General features: G+C 53.0%; 1 protein-coding gene across 1 annotated transcript; it reads right to left on the bottom strand.

The window, feature by feature from the left end:
• Window positions 1-1506: 1506 nt before the first annotated feature.
• STK11IP (serine/threonine kinase 11 interacting protein) lies at window positions 1507-15785 on the bottom strand. The gene is made up of 24 exons (XM_065880539.1): window positions 15713-15785; window positions 13433-13638; window positions 13148-13222; window positions 12774-12869; window positions 12269-12376; window positions 12072-12143; window positions 10917-11043; window positions 10583-10686; window positions 10359-10454; window positions 10065-10106; window positions 9722-9868; window positions 9460-9544; window positions 8588-8917; window positions 8243-8448; window positions 7819-7935; window positions 7543-7720; window positions 5261-5485; window positions 5063-5166; window positions 3927-4024; window positions 3645-3823; window positions 3366-3447; window positions 3091-3161; window positions 2367-2614; window positions 1507-1656 (listed from the first exon to the last, which is right to left on the bottom strand). Exons 1-24 carry the CDS (start codon window positions 15771-15773, stop codon window positions 1507-1509), a joined length of 3207 nt encoding a protein of 1068 aa, XP_065736611.1. The 5' UTR covers window positions 15774-15785.
• Between the last annotated feature and the right edge of the window lie 7259 nt (window positions 15786-23044).

Raw genomic sequence — 23044 nt, 5'->3', positions numbered from 1 at the left:
GTCATACTAGCCTGGACTCATCAGGTCTCCTCTACTTACTGACGAGATCTTGGGCAAATCATCCACCTCCTCTAGGCCTCAGTTTCCTCACCTGTAACAAGATGCCACCACCTCCCAGGACCCCTGCGTGGAGCAGACTGTCAACACTGAACTCAGTGCCTGGCACGTACCTGCTCCCGAAATAAGGCCCACCCATTAGTTCTCAAAACCACACACACACTCAACCAGAGCCAGGCTTTGGGGCTCAACGGGAATCCCCACACTCCCTTCCCAAGCCCTTTTACCAGGACCTCTCTACACGAACGTGTGGGAGCCACTACTCCCCTTGTGTTCATTCTTGGGTGCAGGAAACAGATCCCTACTCAGGCTGGGTCAAGTCACAATAGGGGTGTGTGTATGTAGTTAGGACCCTTTCAGCGGCTCACATTCGGCTCAAATTAGCTTAAGCCGAACAGAAAAAAGGAGGGGCTCCCCTTTGGTTCACATAACCTAAAATTCCAGGGCTATCTGCCTGCGGTCACTCTGGACCCAAGGACTCCACGGGCACCTCCCAGACTTGGCCTTGCTTGCCCCACCTCTCAGCTCTGCCTCCCTGTCTCGGCATGGTTCCACCTCCCCTCAGGGCCAGCAGCTGCAGGCTCATCCTCTCAGCCCTCCTGGGGGAAACCTGCATCTTTCTCGGCTGTTCCAGCAAAAGGCCAGGACTGGGCCTTGGTAGGCCAAACCGGGCCACATGGGAATTCCTGAACCGATCACCACAGCCACAGAGACACAGGGAAAGGAGTGGGGTCAACCCAACCAGGCCCCTGGGCTGAGTGAGGCAGTACTGACAAGAAGGCAGGAACGGAAACCACCAGGTGGCTGCCCTCCCTCCAAAGCCCGGCTCCACGAACCCGCTCCCCAGTCGCACTCGTATTCAGCTCCCACTGCCAATGGCCTGAGAGTCTCGTTAGTTCCCAGCTGAAACTCAGGAGAGTGACAATGTAAGTGTCCCAGCTCTTTGTTAGGCAGTGATTTCCACACCAGGCCTCATGACAGGGGCTGCTGGCTGAGGACTGGTGCCCACGGGTAGGAGTCCTACTGGATCCCATCAGCAGGGGCAAAAAGCAGGGTTGGAAGATGGGGTCTCACAGTTCAAACAGGCTGCTTGGCCTGTCCATTGGGGAAGAGCCAAGGGAGGGGCAGTTTCTGTTAGAAGTAGTAGGGGAACAGCAGGCCTCACGAGTGACACATCCAACTGCAACCATGGCATCCGGAATGGAAACAACTTTATTGATACCTGAGAAAAAGTGCAGGAGAAACATTCCTTCTGACCACTCAGCCCATTCCCTCGGGCCAGGTCATCTGGAGGCTGGACCAGTCCTCTCGCCCTGCCCCTGAGTTGTGGGTCATCTGGGGCCTTGCTGACCAGTGCCCAAAGGCCAGAGAAGTCCGCAGCCAGAGTCTGGAGAGAGAACATCTGTAGCCATGGCTCCTGAGGCCGGGGGCGGGGCCAGCATGGCAGCCTCACTGGCCAAGGTCTAGAGCCTCTTGGGTCACAGTTCGGAGTCCGATGGAAAACAACTCCTCCCAGGGCTCCCGGATCCAGGCCAGCAGGGCCGTCAGCTGCTCCGGACACACAACATGGAGTGCCCAAAAGCTCTCCAGCCGGGACACCTGGCAGACAACCGGTAGTGAGGTGAGACTCACAAGGGCCACACCAGAGCAGGGGAGGCAGGGAAGGCCTCAGGAGGACCCACTGCCCCTCCCTGGTTCATGGCCTCTTCTCATCCCCAAGCCCGTGTCACTCCCCATAAAAGATCCTGACTCAGTTTTTTAAACAGAACCCAACCAGCCTTGACTGAAGGCCCCAAAAGGGCTTTCGCATTTACCACCTGGTTTCTTTAATCCTTCCTGTTTCCAGAATATCATCAGTTCTGGAGTCAATTCCAAGGAACTGCCTGGGCTTCAGTCCTGGCTCTGCCACGTGTGACCTGGGCAGGTTGGTTAACATCCCCAAGCCTCAGTGTCCTCAACTGTCACGGGACTAATAATCGCAGTGCCTCCTCGCGTGCAGGCTGTAAAGATCACACGGCTGGCACATGGGCCCAGCAGACACGAACTCCAAGTAGCCGGGTGCTTCCGGAGGGCCTCTCAGCTAACACAAGGCTGGGCTTCAAGTCCAGGGTGTTTCTGCTGCCTACAACTGCCTCCCTCCCTACTGTCCAACCCCCCCATGACAGCCTCCCGGTTCCCTGCACCCTAATCCTCTGTGTTCCCCCCTACCTTGACTGCCCATGGTAAGTTCCATACAGCCCGACACACACACACACACACACACACACACACACACACACTGCCCCTGTCCCTCTCACATGCTCCCACACCTCGTCGTAGAAGACCAGCCGCAGGTGCTCCGGGGCCACGCGATACAGCAGCACGGAGCTCAGGCTGCTGAGTGCCTGCTGCTCCCTGACATGCACTGAAGGGCCTGGCCCGGGGGGTGGGGCCTTCTCAGAGGCTTCGCCCGACGCCGCTGGAAGAGGGGGCTCTGCCTGGGACCCTATAGGGTCCTCCTCTAACAGGTACAGGGTGGACAGAGTCAGCAACAGGGACACAGGGCAGGTAGAAGGCCCTAGAGAGAAAGAGGCAGGGTGAGGCCCGGAGGAGAAGGCCATGGAAGAGCCCAGATCCCCCAGGCAGTGTCCCAGCGCTGCTCAGAAGAGGAGTGACCACACTGAGGCAGCCACAACACGGCCTGTGCCTCTGGGGGCCAAGGCCCCCCCTTTCCCAAATGCCAGGGCTCTCCAGCCTCCAAGACCGCTGAGGCCCAAGACGAAGGGGACCTGCCCAACCACCCCACCTCCCCGTCGGAAAGGACCAGCTCTCATCTTCACCACAAGGAAGAGGTGGAGCAGACCCAGACGATCTGGGCCCAGAAGCAAAGGTCTCTGAGCCATGGACACCCCAGGGCACCTCCTGGCCCCTCTCAGAGGGGCCGGGAACACCGAGGCTGTTATTTGGGTGGGAAGTCCACATCCCAGCACTGAGAATTGCTACAAAGGCATGGAGAGGCGCTGGGGGGCTGGGGGGCCGGGGCGGTGGCCTCACCTTCAACCAGGAATGCCTGAAGATAGAAGAACCGGAGAGGCTCCAAGGAAGGGTCTGTCTCTAGCAACGGCCTGGGGAGAAGGCGGCAGGCCCAGGAAGGAGTAGTCAGCCAGGGGATGGGAAGTACCACAACGGGGTAGAGTGGGGAGAAGGCCAGGCCCTGGTCAGGAGGCATGGGCGCTCAGGGCCCGACCAGGGGCTTGTGGAGAGAGGGCCTGTGCTCCACGAGCAGCCATCTGGGCCTCAGCCTGGCCTCAGCCTCCTTATCGACTCACCAGAGCCGATGCTTCGGGGTCACCTCCTCCTCCGTGGCGCTGACGCTGCTCCTCCGGGTGGGGGGCAGAGACTGCAAGACATCTGGACAGAGCCAGCCAGGGACAGGGAGCCCTCAAAGACTCCATCCCAACCTCTCAACACCTTCCCATCCTCTGCACTGCGGAACTTCCAAGAGGGATGGGTCCCGTTACCTGGCTGTCTCCGCTGCGGGCACCAGAGCTGGCGCTGTGGCCCTCGGCCCCCACCCCACCCTCCCTCCTCCCCCTTCCCTCTCTCACCCGTAAGTTCCTCCAGGAAGGCCCGGCAGTGCCTGGCATCTCGGGGCAGCAGGACACAGCCACCTGCCCCGGCCGCCCACTCCAGCCGCAGGCTCTGTCCTGCCAGGCCCAGCTCTATGCTACTCAGATCCTGCAGGGGAATGGCCAGGGTCGGCTGCAGCCAGCCAGCCGGAGGCCCGCTGTGGAGACAGTGAGGGCAGAGCGGCAGGAATGAGTGAGAGCAGAGTGAGAGCATGGGGGCCCCGGACGGACCCCTCCCTGGCCATGGCCCCGCTCACTCACCGGATCTCCCCTGTCACCTTCAACACGTAGAGCCTGTGATCAGACACAACCACGAGACACAGAAACTCCCCAGGGTGCCCTGCCAACACCACTGGCACCTAAGGAGAAGAGGAAGTTGATGTGAAACAGAGAGAACTAGAGAGGCGGCTGCCAGGCTGAGGGCCAAGCTACCGGTGACACTGCGCGTCCATCCCAGGCTCTCCATCAGCCTTGCTCTCTATCCCACAGCCCCACCTGCACTCAGACCCACGGCAGGCTCTCAGCAGGTCTCCCTGCCTGTCATCTCGCCCCCTCCAATCCACCCTCTGACAGAACAACTGTGCCCAAACAAAAAACCAATTGCCGCTCCCCTGCTTCCAAGGCCTGCAGTGGCTCCCGCAAGACTCAGGGTCAAGTCCAAACTCCGTGGCCAACACAAGACAATGCTCCTGAATGACCCCCGCCTGCCTGTTCAGACTCCTCTCAGGCCCCCACCCCGTGGCTGTCCCAATCATGGCCAGTTCTCTCCACTAGCTACTCTCTCAGGCCTCCATGCATTTGCTGCTTCCTTGTCCTAGAACATTCTTTTCCGCCCTCCTCTGTAACTCATCCTTCAAGACTAGTTTAGCCACCACCACACGAAGGGGAAGCTTCCCTGGCCCACACAGGCTGGGTCAGATGCCCCTCTACGGCCTGAGCCTGATTCCAGCACCTTCACACCGCGTCATGACTGACTGCTCCTCACACCAGAGGAGAAGATGGAGGGTGAGACCCATGTACTCTAGATCCTTAGTGTCCTGCAACTGCTCAGAGCTTCACAGAGAGGGTCTGATGGCGTGGGGGATATACAATAATGGCCGGAGACCCTATTTACTAAGAGCCAGGGGCTGCACCACGCAGCCTGCAAACATCGGCTCTCACGTGTGCTCCACACCCCGTGAGGTAGGCAGTATCCTCCCCGTGGTAGAGGGGAGACAACGGAGACTCAAATACCAAGAAACATATTCACAGTCACACTGAGAGCAGCTGCCAGAGTTTAAACCAGAAGCCAGACCTGGAGGCTCCAGCACAACCGCCTGGACACACTTTGCTGTGGTGGAAACAGGCGGGAACCCTGGTCAGTTGGGGGCACAGGGCAAAGCCAGGCTGGCACAGACCTTGAGGCAGCACTGGAACTCCTCTTGGGCATCGGTGAACACCTCGACGTCCAGGAAGAGCCGGAGTCGGTGGTCCACAGAGCGGAGGCCATGGCGCTCAGGGGCTGGGGGCAAGCAGTGGGCTGTCAGCCTGCACCGGCCACCCTGGCTCCAGTGCCCCTCCCCCGAACATCTCCATCTCTGTTCGCCTAGACTCACGGGGGCTGAGGCTCCAACTGTGGCGGTCACGGGAGGCCGGTGCCTGAGATGGGGCACTGCCGGCCCTGGTACCGTAGGCACTGTGGCCAGGAGGGCCGTGGACGGGGCTCGGAGACTGCGAGGGGGCCGGCGATTGCTCTCCCTGCCTCCGTTTCCCACTGGGGGTTCCAGGGCACAGGAGAACCACGTGATCACTACCACAGTTTGGACACACAGCAGGCGATTCTGGAGGAAGGATGGGCACAGTCCCATGAATCACACACACAGCACCACACCCCCTTGCTGTGCTCATAGCACTCCCTCCCCACTCCCCCATCTCCAGCTTCACACGCTAGCTCTAGACGCTCCCAACCCACCCGATGCCCTATGCAGGAGCGGCTGCTGACCAATTGCTCCCCGCCCCAGTGAGGGGTGAGCAAGCCTGGAGCCTCGGCCCACAACCTCAACACACCCTGCCTTCTCATCTCAGGCTGCCTCAAAGAGGGCCAAACTCAGCCAGGCCTTGCTCTGGGTCCCTCTCACAGCCTTGGGCTGGGCATATACTTGATGTCTGAAAGCCCCAAATCAACAGATAAGGGTCTGATTCCAGGCTCCAGTACTTGAAGGCTGTCATCCAAGCAACTGTGATAAGTCACCTAAGCGCTCTGTGCCTGGTGCCTCATCTGTGAGATGGGGATGATGACGGTATCTATCTTAGAGGGTGGTCAGGACGAGGGAATGGAATCGGGTAAAGATCCCAGGACACAGATCAGCGATGAGAAAGGAAACATTCTTTGAGCAGCTACAACGCACTGGGGACGTGCTAGACCCTTTGACGTTGTATCAAAACTCTCCTGAGGGCTTCCCTGGTGGCGCAGTGGTTGAGAGTCCGCCTGCCGATGCAGGGGACACGGGTTCGTGCCCCAGTCCGGGAAGATCCCACATGCTGTGGAGCGGCTGGCCCCGTGAGCCATGGCCACTGAGCCTGCGCATCCGGAGCCTGTTGCTCCGCAACGGGAGAGGCCACAACAGTGAGAGGCCCGCGTACCACAAACAAAAAACGAAACAAAAACTCTCCTGAGCCCGTTTTGCAAGTGAGGAAAGCAAAGATCAAATGACTGATACACCCTGCCCAAGACCACATGGCTGGAGGGTCATAGCAGCAGCTACCATTTGTGGAGGTCCTTGGTTCTGTGCCAGGCAATTGTGCCTGGTGCTGTTCTGTCACTTTTAAACCTCCTAACGCCATGGGGCAAGTCCGTTCTCTTCTTTGCTCAGATGAGGTGACTGAGGCTCACATCAAAAGAGAATGGAGCACATAGGAATGTTCATGACGAATGCCACCACCGAAAGGACTCCCAGGGCCACATGACCCATGGTGTACAGACAGGGTCGGGGACAGCGTGGGGCTCTTTCCGTTGCACACGCTGTGCTGCTGGGCCTTGGGGGCCTGCGGCTGCCAGGGCAAATTCAGGGTGCGGGATGGAGAGGGCTCAATTTTCTGAATAAAATTTAAACCCCTGCTCCAGCTGCTGCCAAGAAGGGAAAAGTGACGAAAAAAATCATACATTTGGGCTTCCCTGGTGGCGCAGTGGTTGAGAGTCCGCCTGCCGATGCAGGGGACGCGGGTTCGTGCCCCGGTCCGGGAGGATCCCGCATGCCGCGGAGCAGCTGGGCCCGTGAGCCATGGCCGCTCAGCCTGTGCTCCGCAGCGAGAGAGGCCACGGCAGTGAGAAGCCCGTGTACCGCAAAAAAAAAAATCATACATTTCAACGCAGGTGTTACCAAACATATTTCTTTCTTCTTCAGTGTCTTCAAAGACATGGTTTTTGACTGGTCTGTAATGGAAAAACCTCTCGTCTTAGAGAACAGGATGTGAAGAGACGCCACGAGGCACTACTGGGTATCAAGTAGCTCACAAGGTCAGTCAGGGAAGGACAGTCTAAGCCAACTCCCACAGCATCGTACTCAGCGGCAAGGCGACCCAGCACCGCAGCGGGGGCTCAGGAGGGTTACGGAGTTTCTGACAATTAGTCCAAAGAAGGCGGGGAAGGCTCCAAGTCATGAAAAATTAATGGCTATGTTTAAGCAGTTACAGAGACGGTATTTCCTGACTTTAAAGGGGGAAAAAGGATGTAATTTCTTTTCTTTCTTTTTTGGGTTTTAATTTTTCCTCCACGCAGAAAAGTTGGTCCCCGCTCCTTTCTGCCCTTGGGCTCCCCCTCCCCACTCCCACCTCAAAACCATTTTCCCTGAAGCAGCAGGAGGCGCGTGGGTAGGGGGGTCAAGGGCAGGGCTGGTACCTGTCTTCCGGAACAGAGGCCTCCAGCCTTCCCCACCATCCAGTCCCGACCTGGGCTCCTCTGGCTTGAACTCATGGCCACAGCGCAGACACTGGAGTCTGCCGCCGGGAGGGTCCCTCGCTTCCCCAAGCTGATGCTTCCCCAAGGTGGCTGCTGGGGTCAACACAGCCAGCAGCTCCTGAAACAGGGCGGGCCGAACAGCACCATGAGCAGGACCCCAGCCCTCGGGCTTCCAACTTCCCGCAGCCTCCTGGGCCCCACGCCAGGCCCCGTCACCTGGACAGCGGCCTGGGCATCTGGCTCCAGCACCAAATAGCGACGCAACTGCCGCTCGGGGCAGATGTAGGAGAAGCGGAGAACGAGGACGGGGCCCCCAGGGCGTGGATCTGAGCCCTGCACAGGAAGAGGGCGTCGGAGGGATGAGGGTTATACTGAGAGCGTGGAGGAAAACAAAGCTCTGGACTCCGTCAGAACGCTTCTGCTGACCGCCATGCTCCAGCCCAGGAGCTCTGATCCTCAGCCCAGCCTCCCAGGCCGCCTGGGGCCCACCCTGCCCCGCTCAGCGCCCCTCCGAGGCTCTAAGCTCAGAGAGAGTGTGGGAAGCACGCCGCCCAGTGCCTGGCCCCCGACGCCACGCTGTCAGAGCTGGCTCCCGAAGAAGCCCAGCACCGCTTCCAGAAGCCCGGCTCCCATCGCTCACCTCGGGCGCCGGCTCGTTCTGGGTCTGGGTCTCAGCCTCTATCTCAGCTGCCTCCAGACTCTGGAGCTCAAGCCGTTCCAGGGTTCGAGCTGCTTGGAGCTCCACCTCAAACAGGTGGCCAGCAGTGACCCAGAGAAAGCACTCCCTGCCCCGCAAGCCCTCGGGCCCCTCCAGGGGACACACCAACATGGGACGGCAGAGCTCCACTGAGGAGAGACCAAGAGAGGGACCCTGTAAGGAGACACAGGCAGCCAAGACTCTGCCCCCCGTGGGGTGGCCGTCCATTCCCAAGGGGTCAGCCACCCCGCACCTGGGGTCTCCTAACTCCCAGACGCGCCCCACCACCGGCCCCAGCCTCCACGCCCACCGCGCACTCACCCTCCACTCCGCGTGGCTCCTGCCCCTCCTCCTCCTCCTCTTCCTCTTCCCCTCCCTCCTCTTCCTCCCGCGGCTCCGGCTCCACCTCGACCTCCTCTGCCTCTTCCTGTGCAGACTCCGTCTCAGGGGGCGGAGGGCTGCATACAGTCTCTGGGCTCGGGGTGCCCGGATGCACGGTCCCTAAGGCAGGGGTCCCAGAGGCCTGCAGGTGATTCCTGTACTGCAGCCAGTCACGGCCAAACCGGTCCCGGAAGCTGTTCATGAGCTCCAGCTCCCGATGCTGCTGCACAAACCACCCTGGGCAGGCGGGGGAGAGCAGCTTAGCGAGCCCGGACCGCCACAGTCCCCGGCGGCCCTGGCCTCTCCTGAGCGTGCCCCTCAGGGTGAAGGAAAAGGGGCTGCGACGGCAGGGGGAGAGCCAGGTCAGAGGGAGCACGGCCCAAAGCGCCTTCTGTGGGACACCGTGGCCACGTGCGACTCAGAAGCACGCAGCACCTGCTGCTTTGGGAGACTGGACAGACCGAGCTGTACATTTAAGGTCCTAAGACGTCCTGAAGAAACTACTTAACTCTCATTTAACACAGCTTTTCCCAGACTGATCGGGCCACGGGATCCTTTCATCACCTGACCTCTGACATCCAACAAAAACAGTGTTCTTTGAAAAACCCTTTGGAAAGTGCTGCCCAGGAGCAGTCTCTTCTCCTTTCCCCAGACTAAAAGGAAAGAGGAAGGACGAGGCCCCTCACAATGCTCCACTCCACCAAAAATAAAAGTCCTCCCAGCCAGAAGACTGGAGCGCACTGGACGGGGGCAGGGGGGCTGGCGGTGGGCTAACTCACCAGCCGGGGAGGGGTCCAGAGTCCGGGGCTCCGGGTCCGTATCACTGGGTTCCGAGATACTCGCCCGCCTCACACGGACTCGGCTCTGAGGTTGGGTAGAGGGACCACATTCTATGAAAGCCAGGGGCCTGCCACCCAACCTGCCCAAAATACCCACCCACAGGCAAGGATAAGCCCTTACTTACTCCCAGTGCATTGGCTAACCAGAGCCGCCATTGAGGCACCCAACCCCGGGCACGAGGCAGCCTAGGACACCGTTTACCTTAACCTTACGAACCAGGGGCTGGACCACAACGCCCCCCGACGAGGGGCTGTCACTCAAGTCAGCGCCGCCGGAGGTTTCCGTGGTACTCCCCACCGGCCGGGGCAGAGGTGGGGCCATGGGGCCAAGGCCTGAGGATGGGGAGGTCTGGCGTGGGGCAACAGGAAGGAGAAAGAGGTCGGAGCCAGGGAGCACCTCTGTCCCCCCGAGCTAGCTGAGGGACGGGACCCGCTAGCCAGCTAAGCAGGCGGCCCCCTCCTGCACAGCCCTCTATTTTCCTCAGCCAGTGCCCTCCCTTCACATCCTCCCAAGTCGATCCCACCATCATTCCCACCACACGAACCTGAAAATCAGTCAGTGACAAGGCCTTCCCATCAAGAAGGAACTGAGTGAAGATAAAAGGGGAGGGTAGTGTCGGTGGGGAGCACACGCCCTGGGGAGCCCCAAGCCAGGGCTGGGGGTCCTCCTAGCCCTGTAAGCACCAGCAGGGTCGGCGAGGGGGAACAGCATGATACGCAGGGGGTCCGAGGCCTTGGTCCCTAGCCTAGGGATGGGGGTGGAGAGGCAAGAGGGTGCAGGGGCTGGGGAGGCCTGGGCAGGAAAGGGAAGGCAGAGCAGACGCGGGAAGACCACTCACCCCAGCAGCAGCGTCCCTGGCACGGGGTGACAAGCACCGGGCGGTGGCCGCTCGGTGCTCCGGGTGGAACCACAAAGGGTTCCCCTCCAGGCAGAGCTGGGGACAGGAAGAGGAGGCTGAGGCAGGCCCTGGGCACCCCCATGTGAGGAGGGATGCTGAGCGACTCAGCATGGGCGGGGCGGGGGGGGGAAGGAGGGGCGCAAAGCTAGCTCCTGGGTCCTCACCTTGCGGAGCTCAGCCAGCAGCCACAGCGGCGACAGCTCCCTGTGTCTTTCCAGCAGGTTGTAGGCCACATCCAGGTGCCGCAGGTTCCGCAGCTGCTCCAGGCCTGGGGCAGGGGTGAGAGGGGAGGAGGGGCATGCGGGTGAGCAAGAGTGGAGGGGGTGGGGGGCACAGCAGAAAGGCCAGCCTGGGCACCTCAGACCTGCCCGAAGGCCGCATGAGAGGCTCTGGGGGCACACGGGTCCCAGGCCGCCCTGAGTCTCACACTGCCACCGTTCCCCTCCACGTCTGCCCCGTCCTCCCCTACAGCCTGGCCGCCCCATCTCCCCCACTCACCGTGCAGGCTCTGGAGCTCATTGCCTCGCAGTATCAGGGTCCCCAGAGCAGCCCCCGAGGGTCCCATTCTCGGCACCAGACGCAGATGGTTATAGGAAATGTCCAGATGGCAGAGCTCAGACAAGTCCTGGGAGCGGGTGGGGGTGAGGAAGATTCTCTCCTTGACCAAACTCTAGTCAGGCTCCTCTGAACCCTCTTCTCGACTAGGCCTCAACCTTGGCCTATAAAGACTGCAGACTGTCAGCACAAATGATTTCATCCCCCCCACCTCCCCCCACATTAAGGCTTGCACAAATCTACCAGTTTCTGATAGCTCCAGAATGACAACTCCAGTCCCCTTACACTGCTGCCCAGAAAAACTCAAGGCTGCCAGAAGGATTTAGTTTGCTCCAGCCAACGCCTGAAGATAGGGCCCAGGTCTCCCAGCCTCCATATGGGACTTCGAAAAGTGCCAGTTAGCAAACCAGACAGGTTTCACACAGACCAATGTCCGTTTCCTGCTTTTTGTAAATTTCCACTTCCCTGACTTCAGAGGAACTCATCTAGAGTTTGGTCAAGGAGAGAATCTGCTCAAGCCCCCCATCGTCCCCCTTTCCACTAGCTCACTCTCCTTTGAAAACGCCCACCAGTGCACAAATCAAACTTGAGTTCAGTTCACGCTGAATAGCTTATTACTGATTAAACTAGTTTTACTACTAATTAAATATCACAAATAGTTTATTACCATTTTAACTAGTATCCAGCTTTATCTAACAGGGAGACATGGGAGAAGTGTCCTTCATCCTCACCATGAAAGCTACCCTTTTCGGAGCTAGGCACTGGGCGAAGTAACATCAGATACCGTTCACAATCATTTTAATACTATAAAAGTAGGTACTCCTAGGATGTGCACTTTACAGATAAAGAAATTGAGAGACTAACTAATTTGTCCCAAATCACACAGGGATAGGAGTTGAGATTTGAACACTGCTTTGTCTTATGCTGGAATCTGTGCCTCCAAACAGTATCACCTCCCAGAATGTGGCTCCGAGGGGGTTAGGGGCCTGGGGGCGAGGGCAAGGGCAAGGTGGGAGCAAAAGGAGTCCAGGAGAGAGGGTCAGAGTAGAACAATCAGAGGCCCCAGTGGCTGGGGCCAGCCAGGCTGTTCCTACTCACCATCAGGAAATCCTCACAGTCCTGGACCTGATTGTGGCTCAGGCTCAAGAAGCGCAGAGCTGACAAGAGACGCTGAGGGGGGATGGGAAAAGGAAGTGAAAAGTGGGACGCCCCCAGGCAGCCAACTGGCCCTCCTCCCTAAGGACCCATCCCTGGCGTTCCTCAGTTCCCCAAAGCCCCTTCTGAGGCTCACTCACCAGGGAGCTGTCTAAGGCAGTCAGAGTGTTGTAGCTGAAGTCGGCAGAGAGCAGAGCCAGCCAGGGCAGGGCGGAGCAGAGGTCACCACCGCAGGCTGAAAGGAGCTCCTGCGCAGGCAGGCAGGTGCTGTTACCTCCACTCTCCCCTCCCTACCATGCCAAGACCACGCTCTATCAGCCGGCCGTTCATTCACTCTTTATACACTGAGCTCAGTCTGGAGATGAAGACTTAAAGAAAGCCCAGGGCCCTGTCCCCAAGGAGTTCACTGTGGGCAGAGCGGGGAGGCAGACATGAGGGTATTGCATACAATATGCTAGGTGTGACTGTAAACATACGGACAGGCACAGAGTGCTGTGGGAACACAGCAGAAGCAGCAAGGACACTGGGTCCAGAGGGAGGTGGGAGGCAGGAGGCAGGAAGGCTGCAGAGAAGGGGGAACCCCAGAGCTTGGTCCTCCACGTCCCTCAGGACAAGGCATCCACGTTCACCCCTCACCCTCCTCACCTCTAATGCCTGGAGGCTCCTGCTGCAAATCAGGGTCTCCAGCTGGGAATAGATGGCACGGAGGCCATGGAGGCAGTGGAGGGGGACACCTCGGAGCTGGGGCAAGGGAAGGGAGGGAGGGAGGAAGACTGAACTTCACAGAAGACAGAGGTCTCATCCCCGCCTCCCAACAGGGAGGCAGGAAAAGATGACGAAGCCACCTATGGTTCAGGGCAGCATTAGGTGGAAGAGAGTGGGTGGCACATCCCTGCAGAGCAACCAGCACACTCAGGTCTGCCCCCCACACCCCACCAGAAGAGGCCACATCTCTTTCTCTGCCCCAAATGGCTGCTCATGCTGGGTTTTGTGCACCGACATCCCCCAACACCCCATACCTCCAGCTGCCGAAGGGACTTGAATGGAAAGATTTTGATGGGCCCTGGGAGGCCAAGACCTGGGACATGGACCAGCTAAAAAAAAAAAAAAAAAAACACTCAGGTCACTGAGGTCCAGCACACGTCCGTTTCCTTGGCCTCTCTTCCCTACCACGGCCAAGCACAGCTCTCACCTCATCTGAATCCAGGCCCTGCAGACTTCGTGCACTCATGCCGTACCCCCAGCCCCACCTCCACTGCTCTTTTGGGCTTTTTGTATATCCTACCCCATTCCCACCCCAGAACCTTGAGTGAAAGTGTTTTCTGCAGCACATCGAAGAGGAACTGAAGCTGGAGGATGACGGGGGAGTCGGCGGGGTGGGAAGGCAGAGCCACAAAGCCCGTCTGGCCAGGGCCCCATGGCCCCAGGTGCAGCTCGAATACGTGGTTCAGCTGCTGCAGTGCGGCAGTGAGCAGGCTCAGGGTGCTACGGCCAGACAGGACCGCATCCCCTGCAGGGAGAGGGGCAGACAGGAGGAGCACATAAGAAAAGGCTCTTTCCTTTTATTCTAAGACTTGTGACCCCAGCACACACCCACTCCAACCCGTACCGTCGATCCTCCACTACAGGATCAAATTTTTTACCTCTTTCTTGCTCAAAAGTCTTCAACGGCTCCCCTCTACCTTCAGAAACTCCTAACTTTTCAGCCTGATATAGCAGACTGCTTCGCTACAAGACTCCAACTTTTCTAAATATTCCTTCACCTTCTGCTCAAAAGAGCCAGGCCTACTCACAGTGCTGGAAATACAGTCGACTTGGTTCCCAGCTTCCTCATTTTCTGACACACCCCCTTCCACTCTGCCCAGCTTGAGACGTACCTTCTCTCCCGGAAGCTTCCTCAACACACAACACTGCTGAACTTTTTCCCATAATCACTCATTTTACATTAAAGTTGATTGCTTTATCTGTATTTTTTTTCTGATTGCAAAAGTAACATGCGCACTTACAGAAGCTTTCAAACAACACTAAAATGCATGTCATGGAAATAACCACTCTACAGCACTAAGGTATTGTTATTGCTCTCCATGTTAAAACTGCTTTCTCCAATGAGACTCTCATCCTTGAGGGCATCTTTGGTATTCATTACTGCAACTAAAAAAGTACAAATACAAGGTAGGCAAAGAGAATTTTTTAAAAGTTTTTTGAAAAAATAAGGATTGACTAGAAGGATTTTGCAGAAATAGTACAGACAGGTCCCTCATACCTTTAAAATGTAATCCCCAATGGTTATATTTTATATGGAGTACAATATCAAAACCAGGAAATTGGCATTGGTGCAACGTGTATATATAGATCTATGCTATTTTGCTACATGTAGATTCCTGTAACCACCACTACAATCAAGATACAAATCTATTCCATCACTGCCACACTCTCCCTCCTGCTACCTCTTTAGTCACTTGTGTCCCTGCACGTGCAAACGCACACACACACACACACCATCAGCCCTAACCCCTGGAACCAAGTCAGATTTCTGCTGAATAAATTATCAAATCCTACAACCTTGTATGAAGGATTTTCTATGTACTAAACACTGAGGAGATACAGACAAGATTCAAGGATTCTCCCCACCCTCAAAGAGCCTCCCAGTCTACAAGCGGAGATAAGACATGTGCACAGTTAATACTACAAGCCAGAAAGTAAAAATGCTATAGAGATTCCACAGATACCATCAATAGGAGAGCAGAGTGATGGAAGGCAGCTAACGTTGAGTAATATGTGCCAGACACATGTTACTTCATTTAAATGTCATCAGAATCTCCTAAGAAGCACTGTTAACACTCTCTTACAAATAAGGAAATTGGACTTCAAAGAAGAATCTCGATTGAGATCATACAGCTGGTAGGAAGTTGCCCATCTGATTTCAAAGCCAGGACTTGTTCTACCACAACTAATGCCATCCATTACTGAACAACGACTATGGCTCCACTGTGCCCAGGCTCCGAGGAAAGAAATTATAATAATTACTACCAATTTTGAGCACTTACTATATACGCAATCGTTGTTCTAAATGCTCTATGTGAATTAAAATTAATCCCCATAGCGACCTTTGAGATAAGTACAATCATTATGTCGTTCTGCTGGTGAGGAAAAGTAAGGCTCAGAAAACTTAAACAATTTGGTCAAGTTTGAAAGACTTGGGATTCCAACCCAGGTGGGTCTGACTTCAAATCTCGTGCTTTTAATTATGTTAAACTTAGTGCTTTGCCACAGAACGATGATTATGACCAGTCCTTGGTCTCAAGGGGCTTACGGCCAAGTAACCATCACTTCCCTCTGAGAGTATCAGAGAACGCATGAAGGAAGTGGCACTGGAGTTTGGCCTCGAAGGATGGCTAAGGTCTAGACTGTCAAAGACAAAGAACAACAGAACGAACAAACCCCAGACGAGTAAAGAAATGAATTCTTCGACACCCAAACCCTCGGAACCCTAAACAGCTGTAACCCCACGACTCTTACGGGGCGTGTCTCTGGAAGGTAGGAAGTACCCCATCTCGCCCCAGCCCAACCGGAAGTCTACTCACCGGACTCACGCAGCAGCCCAGCGAGCTCCCACACCAGGGAGTCCCGCGGGGCGGTAGTCATGGCCACAGAACGCTGGGGGCGGAGCCTGAGCAAAGAGGAAGCGGAAGAGCTTCAGGTGGGTGGTAGTGCCAAAAGGCCAAGACGTCCGCGCAAGCCGAGGCCTCGCGGAGAGAAAAACAAACAAAAAAGAGGGCGAGTAAGAGCTCCTCCTTGGTGCCCTCTCAAGGAGCATAAGGTCTGGCCCAGCCAGACTGACCTTTCTGTATAATCCTGCCACCAGCTCTGCAGCCCGGCGCCTATCAATAATGGGCAGGAAGTCCCGCCCCGGAAGAAAGGCTCGCGGGAGGGACGGCCGTAAAGCAGGCCTCCGCTGCCGGCAACCACGCCCTAAATCGTGCGAACGTGTCGGATGGGGGGCGGTGCCCGCTGGTTCTGTCGAGGGCGGGCCTTCTGCGGTGGCAGCTGCTTGAGCCCAGACCACTGCTGCAAGTTGGGCCTCCGTCGACCGCGCCCAGCTGTGGGCTCCGCACGTCCTGAGACGCCCGCTGTGCTCGGCGGTGCTCCTCCGAGCCAGTGAGGAAAATCTGACTCCTTGTTTGCAGACTGGGCGGGGAAGCAAAGTTTAGAGAAAAGGAGTTTACTGTTAGTAAGAAAAAGACTCGTCCAAAGTGAACACTCCTTTTTCAATTAAAGGAGAGCGTGTCCGCCATGGAAGGACTTTTTTTGACATCTGTGTGAAAGAGCTGGAGCTGGCGGAGGTGCCATCTCTGGGGTTTCTTTGACAGTTTTTACTTAATCTCGCTCCAGACTCGCTTTTGTTTTTTCCTTCATCAATATCGGGCTCTCTCATTAGCGATTGTTAGCCCTCTACGTGCGCCTCGCCCTTTGTTTTTCTTTTTTTGTTGTTGTTGTTGTTGTTTTTACTTTGTTTTCTAACACCTGAATTTAAAAGTTGTTATTGTTTCGGGTTTGAAAATGAGAAAACGGATTCACAAAGCTTAGGTTACTTGGGAAGGTCGTTCAATTAGTAACCGATATTGCCGAGACTGCCAAGTTCCCGTTGTAGCTTTCACCTGGCTCCCGGTCAAATAACAGACATCGACTACAGAATTAGATTAAGAATAATGTCTCTTAACAGAATTTCTTGTTTTCAAGGAGGCTTTGTTTGTTTGGTTGGTTGGGTTTTTTTAATGTAGTGCCCAATTTTCTGATTTATTTTCAAAATGAATCGTAAGCCAGTTGAGAGTAGGAATAAGGTCATAGTCATCTTTATCCCAAGTTGCAAAATTTGAAGGATCTTCTTTTCTGAAGACAAATTATTTGAAATGGCAAGTTATGCCACTAAAGCACACAGTTTGGCGACTATGGCATACTTTGTGTGGTCTGAGCCCAAACCCTAAAAGGCAGTGAAAGGGACTACGAGGAAGCGCGTCATGATCAGCGAAGCAGTATACAAATATGAAGTAAAAGTAGGACCTCGATATATATTTTTTTTATTGGAGTATAGTTGCTTTACAATATTGTGTTAGTTTACCCTGAACAGCAAAGTGAGTCAGCTATACCTGTACATATATCCCCTCTTTTTTGGATTTCCTTCTCATTTAGGTCACCACAGAGCATTGAGTTCCCTGTGTTCTACAGTAGGTTTCAATATATTTTTGTTGAATTATTAATCCCATAAGGGTGATGATTGTCAGTCCCTGTTTAGCAATTGCCTGGAACCCGGGAGGGCGGGTTCTCCCATACTGTTACTGCTGATTCTATCCTTTTTAGACAAGAAGAGACAGATTCTTTTGATGTTTCTGACATTGTAGTGCCTTGAAATCAATTTCAGAGGTGCCTCTCCAGCCCACATCGTTTTTCACCATTCATGTGGGTAGCTCCTATAGCCATATTTGTTCTGCATCCCCTTGAATGTAAAAGGGGGACAAAAAGCAGCAAAGAAAGCTGAACTACAGAGGAAGAGGAAACCATCTCCTGAGAGAAGCAACAAGAAGAGACCAAGCAGTTCTTTTCTCCAGCCCTGTGTGAGGCCCACTCCCCTTTCTGCCCTTGGCCTGCAGGGCGGGCCTTGGCCACCTTCCAAAGAATTCTCCCCACCCCACCCCTTTTTTTTTCCCTAAGTTAGTTTGAGTGTATGTCTGTAAAGTGCTACCATAAGGACCTGGACTAAAACAAAACCTTTGCAAAAACTTAAAGTCTGAAAGGGAAAAAAATTATCCGTTCACCATAACAGAAAAAGAGAGAACCTAGAACATTTTGAGAAATATGCCATATATATATGAAGAAAACTGGAGAACTTTAAGGACATTAGAAATGACCTAAGTAATTGAAAGATAACATGTTCCTGATGAGAAGATTCAGTATTATAATGATGTCAATTTAATGCAATTTCCATCAGAATTTCAGTGGGAAGATTTTGGAACTTGACAAGTTGATTCTTAAATTCCTCTGGAAGACTAAACATATGAGCACTGCCAAGAAACTCTGAGGGAAGAAAAGAATAAGAGGCACTTAGAGGGGACTTGCCCTACCAGATAACAAAATGTCCTATAAAGCCACAGTAACCAAAGCAGCATGATACTGACAAAGAGATGGACAAATATTGACAGAAACAACCAAGATTACATGGGGATTTTTTTTTTTACTATCCATGATAAAATTGATTTTAATGGTATAAAAAAAAAGTGAGTTGTTCAATAGTTTTGGGACAACTAGCTGTCCATCTGAAAAACACTAAGTTCCTTCCCTTATACCACACACATTAAATTCCAGGAGGATTAAAGAGCTAAACATTATTTTAAAAATTAAATCAAAGGACTCTTTAAAGTTCGAATTTCAAATTCACCTCTTAAAGAATTATTATCTTTATTAAAAAGACATGCAATGCCATTTCAAAAAAAAATTATCCTTAGAAAGCAATATAATATACAGGGCTTACTACTGCATAATTTCATGTTACCATGAATGAAATTATGTTCCTCAAAGAAATGTCATGACATCATGCTCTTAATTGACAAACACTCTTCTGAGTTTTATTCCACAGGAATAACACTCCACCTAAAATCAGAAACGTGCATCAGGTTTCAGCCCCACGTTATTGTGTGAGGAGGAAAGTGAGTTGTAAGCGGCTGCCACTGGTAGCTTCCTTGCCACCCCTAAGTTCCCTGGGGTAGCATCTGCAAAATGCTTGTTACCAAAGGGGTAAGGGAAGGCGTGCTGGTTATAACTTAGGCAGCAGGAATGGAGAGAAGGAAAGAGAGGGTATCTTCATACAAGAATGACAAAGTCAGCTACCGGAGGATACAAACTTCAGCATCCCGGTCCAAAGCTTGCTTGTTTCTGCTGCCTTGGAGCAGGCAACCCCCTGGACTGTTGCCCACGGGGGAACAGAATTTCACCTTTAGGACGTGAGCCACTGTCTCTGATCTGGACCTCACCACTCTGGTGCTACAGACTCCTGCAGCAGATCAGATAACCGAAACCTAAGGATTCCTCCATAATGAAAATTTCACACTTGAAATTGCATTGTGGGTGGGGAGGGTGAAATTGCATGATTTCTTTGTTTCCTCAACTAGGTATCTTCATGGATCAGGAAGGCAGCAGGGGAGGGGGGCACAATGGAAAGGAATGAAGAGGTGCATATCACCTCCAAAAATAGATTTTGGTAAAAGAGCTTGCACTAGTTTGTCTGTGCGCCTGGCCCCCTCAGCCCCAGGACTGAGTGGTCAGAGGCAGTTCTTTCTATGTTAGTAACCACATACCATGTCTCTTGGCTCTGCTGCCAGACTGAGCCACAAAAGACTGGTGCAGGCATTGATCGAGTCACCAAAATCAAACATATGGGACAAATAAGCAGTACTGGAGGAGATCTGGCATGAGAACTCTGCTTTGGACCGTGACCAAGCATCCTGCCTGGTTCCAGGAGAGACTGAATGTGAGGCGCACAGAGGGAAAGCTGGAGAGGCAGAAGCCAAGCTCAATGCGAAATCAGAGAAGCCAGAGCCTGAGAATGGCTGGCTGAAAAGCCACAAAATAACGATATTTCAGTGACCCAACAGCAGCCATGGTCACCCAGCCCAAGAGGAATTTGCAGTTCTGCACAAAATACATTGAGGGATTCCCTGAGTGGCTTTATAGAAAACCTGAGGTCACCTGAGGGTGCCTTTAATTCTTTTCATTACCTAGCCTGGAAACCCATGGAATCATCTGAGAAGGGGGTTAAGAAGGGCTATGAGAAAGATCGGCCTTGTGCTTAATTCAGAACACAGAAAGGAAAAGATGAGATGAAAACTACATTCCCCATTCCAGCTGGTGGGAAAACAGCAAAAGCCTGATTGGAAATGTGAATGGAGGCAGCTATGGAGAAGAGAAGAAAGCAGGCGGAGTCTCGGAGAGGAAGAAAAAGTCACTGTTTCAGGCATAACCCAGGGAAGGCCTGTTGGTAAAGTGAGGTACTTATGTGCCAAGTGTCTTCCATCTCAATTCTGCCTACACGCAGGACTGAAGAGACGAGAGAAATGGTCCACAGCAAGGGAAGAAGCTGCAAATGGAATAGCAATAAAACCTGCAGACAAACAAGATCAGAGGGATTAGGGTCTCCAGGACCAGGGGAAGGGGAAAGGCAGAGCCTGCTTGGGAATCTCAGAGCCTCTGTAGAACCTAAAATTCAGAGCAGTCTTTCACCCTTTCATTCGTTCAACCAATATTTACTGAGTACTGACTATGTGCGAGATCCTGTGCTGGATTCCGGGTAAACACCGGCGACAACAGTATGGCTCTTGTTCTCAAGAGCTGGCAGTGTGGTGGAAGAGAGACTCCTGTAATCACATCTCAGCATTGTATTCGCTTCCTATTGCCGCTGTAACAAATTACACCAAACAGTTGCTTGAAACAACACGTATTTATTATCTTATAGTTCTGAAGATCAGAAGTCCAAACTAGATCTCACTGGGCTAAAAATTAAGGTGTCGGCGGGGCTTTGTTACTTTCAGGAGGTTCCAGGGGAGAATCTGTTTTCTTGTCTTTTCCAGCTTCAAGAGGCTGCCTGCTTCCCTGGTTCATGGCCCCCTTCCATCTTCACAGCCGGTAGTGACTGATTGAGTCTTTCTGACATCACATCACTCTGACACTGACTCTGCCACCATCTTCCCCATTTAAGGACCCTTGTGATTACACTGGGCCCACCTGGATAATCCGAGGTAATCATCCTATTCTCAGGTCAGTTGATTAACAACTTTAATTCCATCCACAATCTCAATTCTCCCTTGCCATATAACATAACATTTTTAACTAAATAAATTTGACATATAACATTGTGTAAATTTAGAGTGTAGGTATAATATTTGCCCAGATTCTGGGGATTAGGACATAGACATCTTTGGGGGAAGGGGCCGTTATGCTGTCTATCACAAACATGATGCATGTCATGGTAGAGACAGTACTATGGGAGATGGTTCCTGTCCAAAACTGCAAACTGAACACATGCTGCAGCCTCTACCTCCCATCCCAAATGGTTAGAAATAACAGAAAACATATAAAAATAAGTAAATAAATTCATAATCATCCTGGACAACAAGGAGAGCCCGTGGTGGGCCAGAAATCATGAGGAATCCCTGAAAGAAGGATGACAGGTGCAAGTTGGTCAGAGAAGAAAACCACAGCTCAAAATGTGCATAGCAGCAGAGTGCTGTAGGAGCCGCAAGAGCGCTCTGTGCCCAGAGAGGGCGGATCCTGAGAGGTCCTGGGCTCAGGAGCCATCCACAGCGCACTGATTTTTCAGCATGCCACAGCACGTCAGCCATTCCACACACACTCCCCCTTCTTGTCTCCTGGGGCCAAGAAATTCCAGCAGGATTATCTGCCTTCAGGTAGGAGCAGTGGATATAAGATCATTAGATGGAGAGAAAGGACAGTGTTCCTGGTGACTGGTGACACGTAGGAGGTAAAGGGAGCACCCATTTGCAGAAGATGAGCTGCCAGAACACCCTACCTCACAGCATATGCCCCTGCCAACAGTAACTGACAAGGTTTTGATGTACACCATGACATTATCTCATACCCCTTTTGCCAAGGAGTGTGCAAACAATCAGACTGGAATCTGTGGTAAAGGATGAGCTTCCAACCAACAATTACCAAACATTGGGAGAAAATCAACATCTTAAAGGAGATATCAGTGCGTAGAGGAGCTTTCATGCAGTGAAATAGATCACAGAGTAAGACCAAGACTTTAGAATAGTTGTAGCATTCTTGAGTGGAAAAGGATATCACACTGATTGTTTTAAATCAACTGAAAAATTGAGCATGATTCTGAAGCAACAAAATCCTCAAAAGAATGGTCAGAATAAGCACAGCTAAAGGGTACATGTGTGACCCGAAGGACTGAGTAAATATGTTTTTCTATCACATAGCACAACACCAAATATGCAAAGTATTTTATTTTTTGAAAAGCTAAGATACACAGAGGATCGATCTAACACTTTCAGTATCAGCTAATAATAAAGTTCTGAAGAAGAAAATAGAAAGAATATGAGAGGAAGTTATAGTCAAATAAAGAACAAAATATCCTAAAATTGAAGAAAAGCAAGAATCTTCAGTTTGAAAGGGCCCCACCGAATGCCAGTTAGGATCCTTTTCCAAACTAACATGAGATCTAGTGTGAGGCAATTTCAGATGCCATGGTAAGGAGGAAATCTTGAAAACTTCCAATGAGGGGGAAAAGAAATGAACTACAAAGGTATGAGAATCATATAGTCTCATTGAAAAACAGGATACAAGAAGCAAAGGGAGAGAATTTTTCAAAATTCAGAGGAAAAATTACTTTGACTCTAGAATTACATACACAGCCCAACCATCATTCAAGTGCAAAAATAAAAGGACTTTTTCTGAGTGGGGGACTCAGAAAGTTTATCACCTACAGACTTGCTCTGAAATAAATAATAAAAGAGGATAGATCAGTACCAAGAAAAAGGAGCCCAAGAAAAAGAAGTGAGGGCTTCCCTGGTGGCACAGTGGTTGAAAGTCCGCCTGCCGATGCAGGGGACACGGGTTCGTGCCCCGGTCCGGGAAGATCCCACATGCTGTGGAGCGGCTGGGCCCGTGAGCCATGGCCGCTGAGCCTGCGCGTCCGGAGCCTGTGCTCCGCAAAGGGGGAGGCCACAACAGTGAGAGGCCCGCGTACCGTAAAAAAAAAAAAAAAAAAAGTGAGAGGCTAAAAGCAATGGTGAGCAAAGACTTTAGTAAATTTGTTCACACTAAAGAGTAGGACAAAATGGGGGAGAGGGGATGGAGAGAAACATTAAAAGGGTAAGAAGCCAGGGAGCTGGTGGAAA

Source organism: Phocoena phocoena, chromosome 7, assembly GCF_963924675.1.
Source record: "Phocoena phocoena chromosome 7, mPhoPho1.1, whole genome shotgun sequence".
Taxonomy (NCBI): Eukaryota; Metazoa; Chordata; class Mammalia; order Artiodactyla; family Phocoenidae; genus Phocoena; species Phocoena phocoena.
The sequence above is the reverse complement of the archived record's forward strand: the minus strand, read 5'-3'. Positions and strand labels throughout refer to the sequence as shown.

Bases quoted from the DNA above. Each gene is read 5' to 3' on its own strand.
- STK11IP (XM_065880539.1), bottom strand. From the start codon at position 15,773: ATGACTACCGCCCCGCGGGACTCCCTGGTGTGGGAGCTCGCTGGGCTG. The intron at 13,639-15,712 runs GTGAGTAGACTT...CTCTCCCTGCAG, and splicing joins TGGGCTGCTGCGTGAGTCCG to GGGATGCGGTCCTGTCTGGC. The intron at 3,824-3,926 runs GTGAGTGAGCGG...CTGTCTCCACAG, and splicing joins AAGGTGACAGGGGAGATCCG to CGGGCCTCCGGCTGGCTGGC.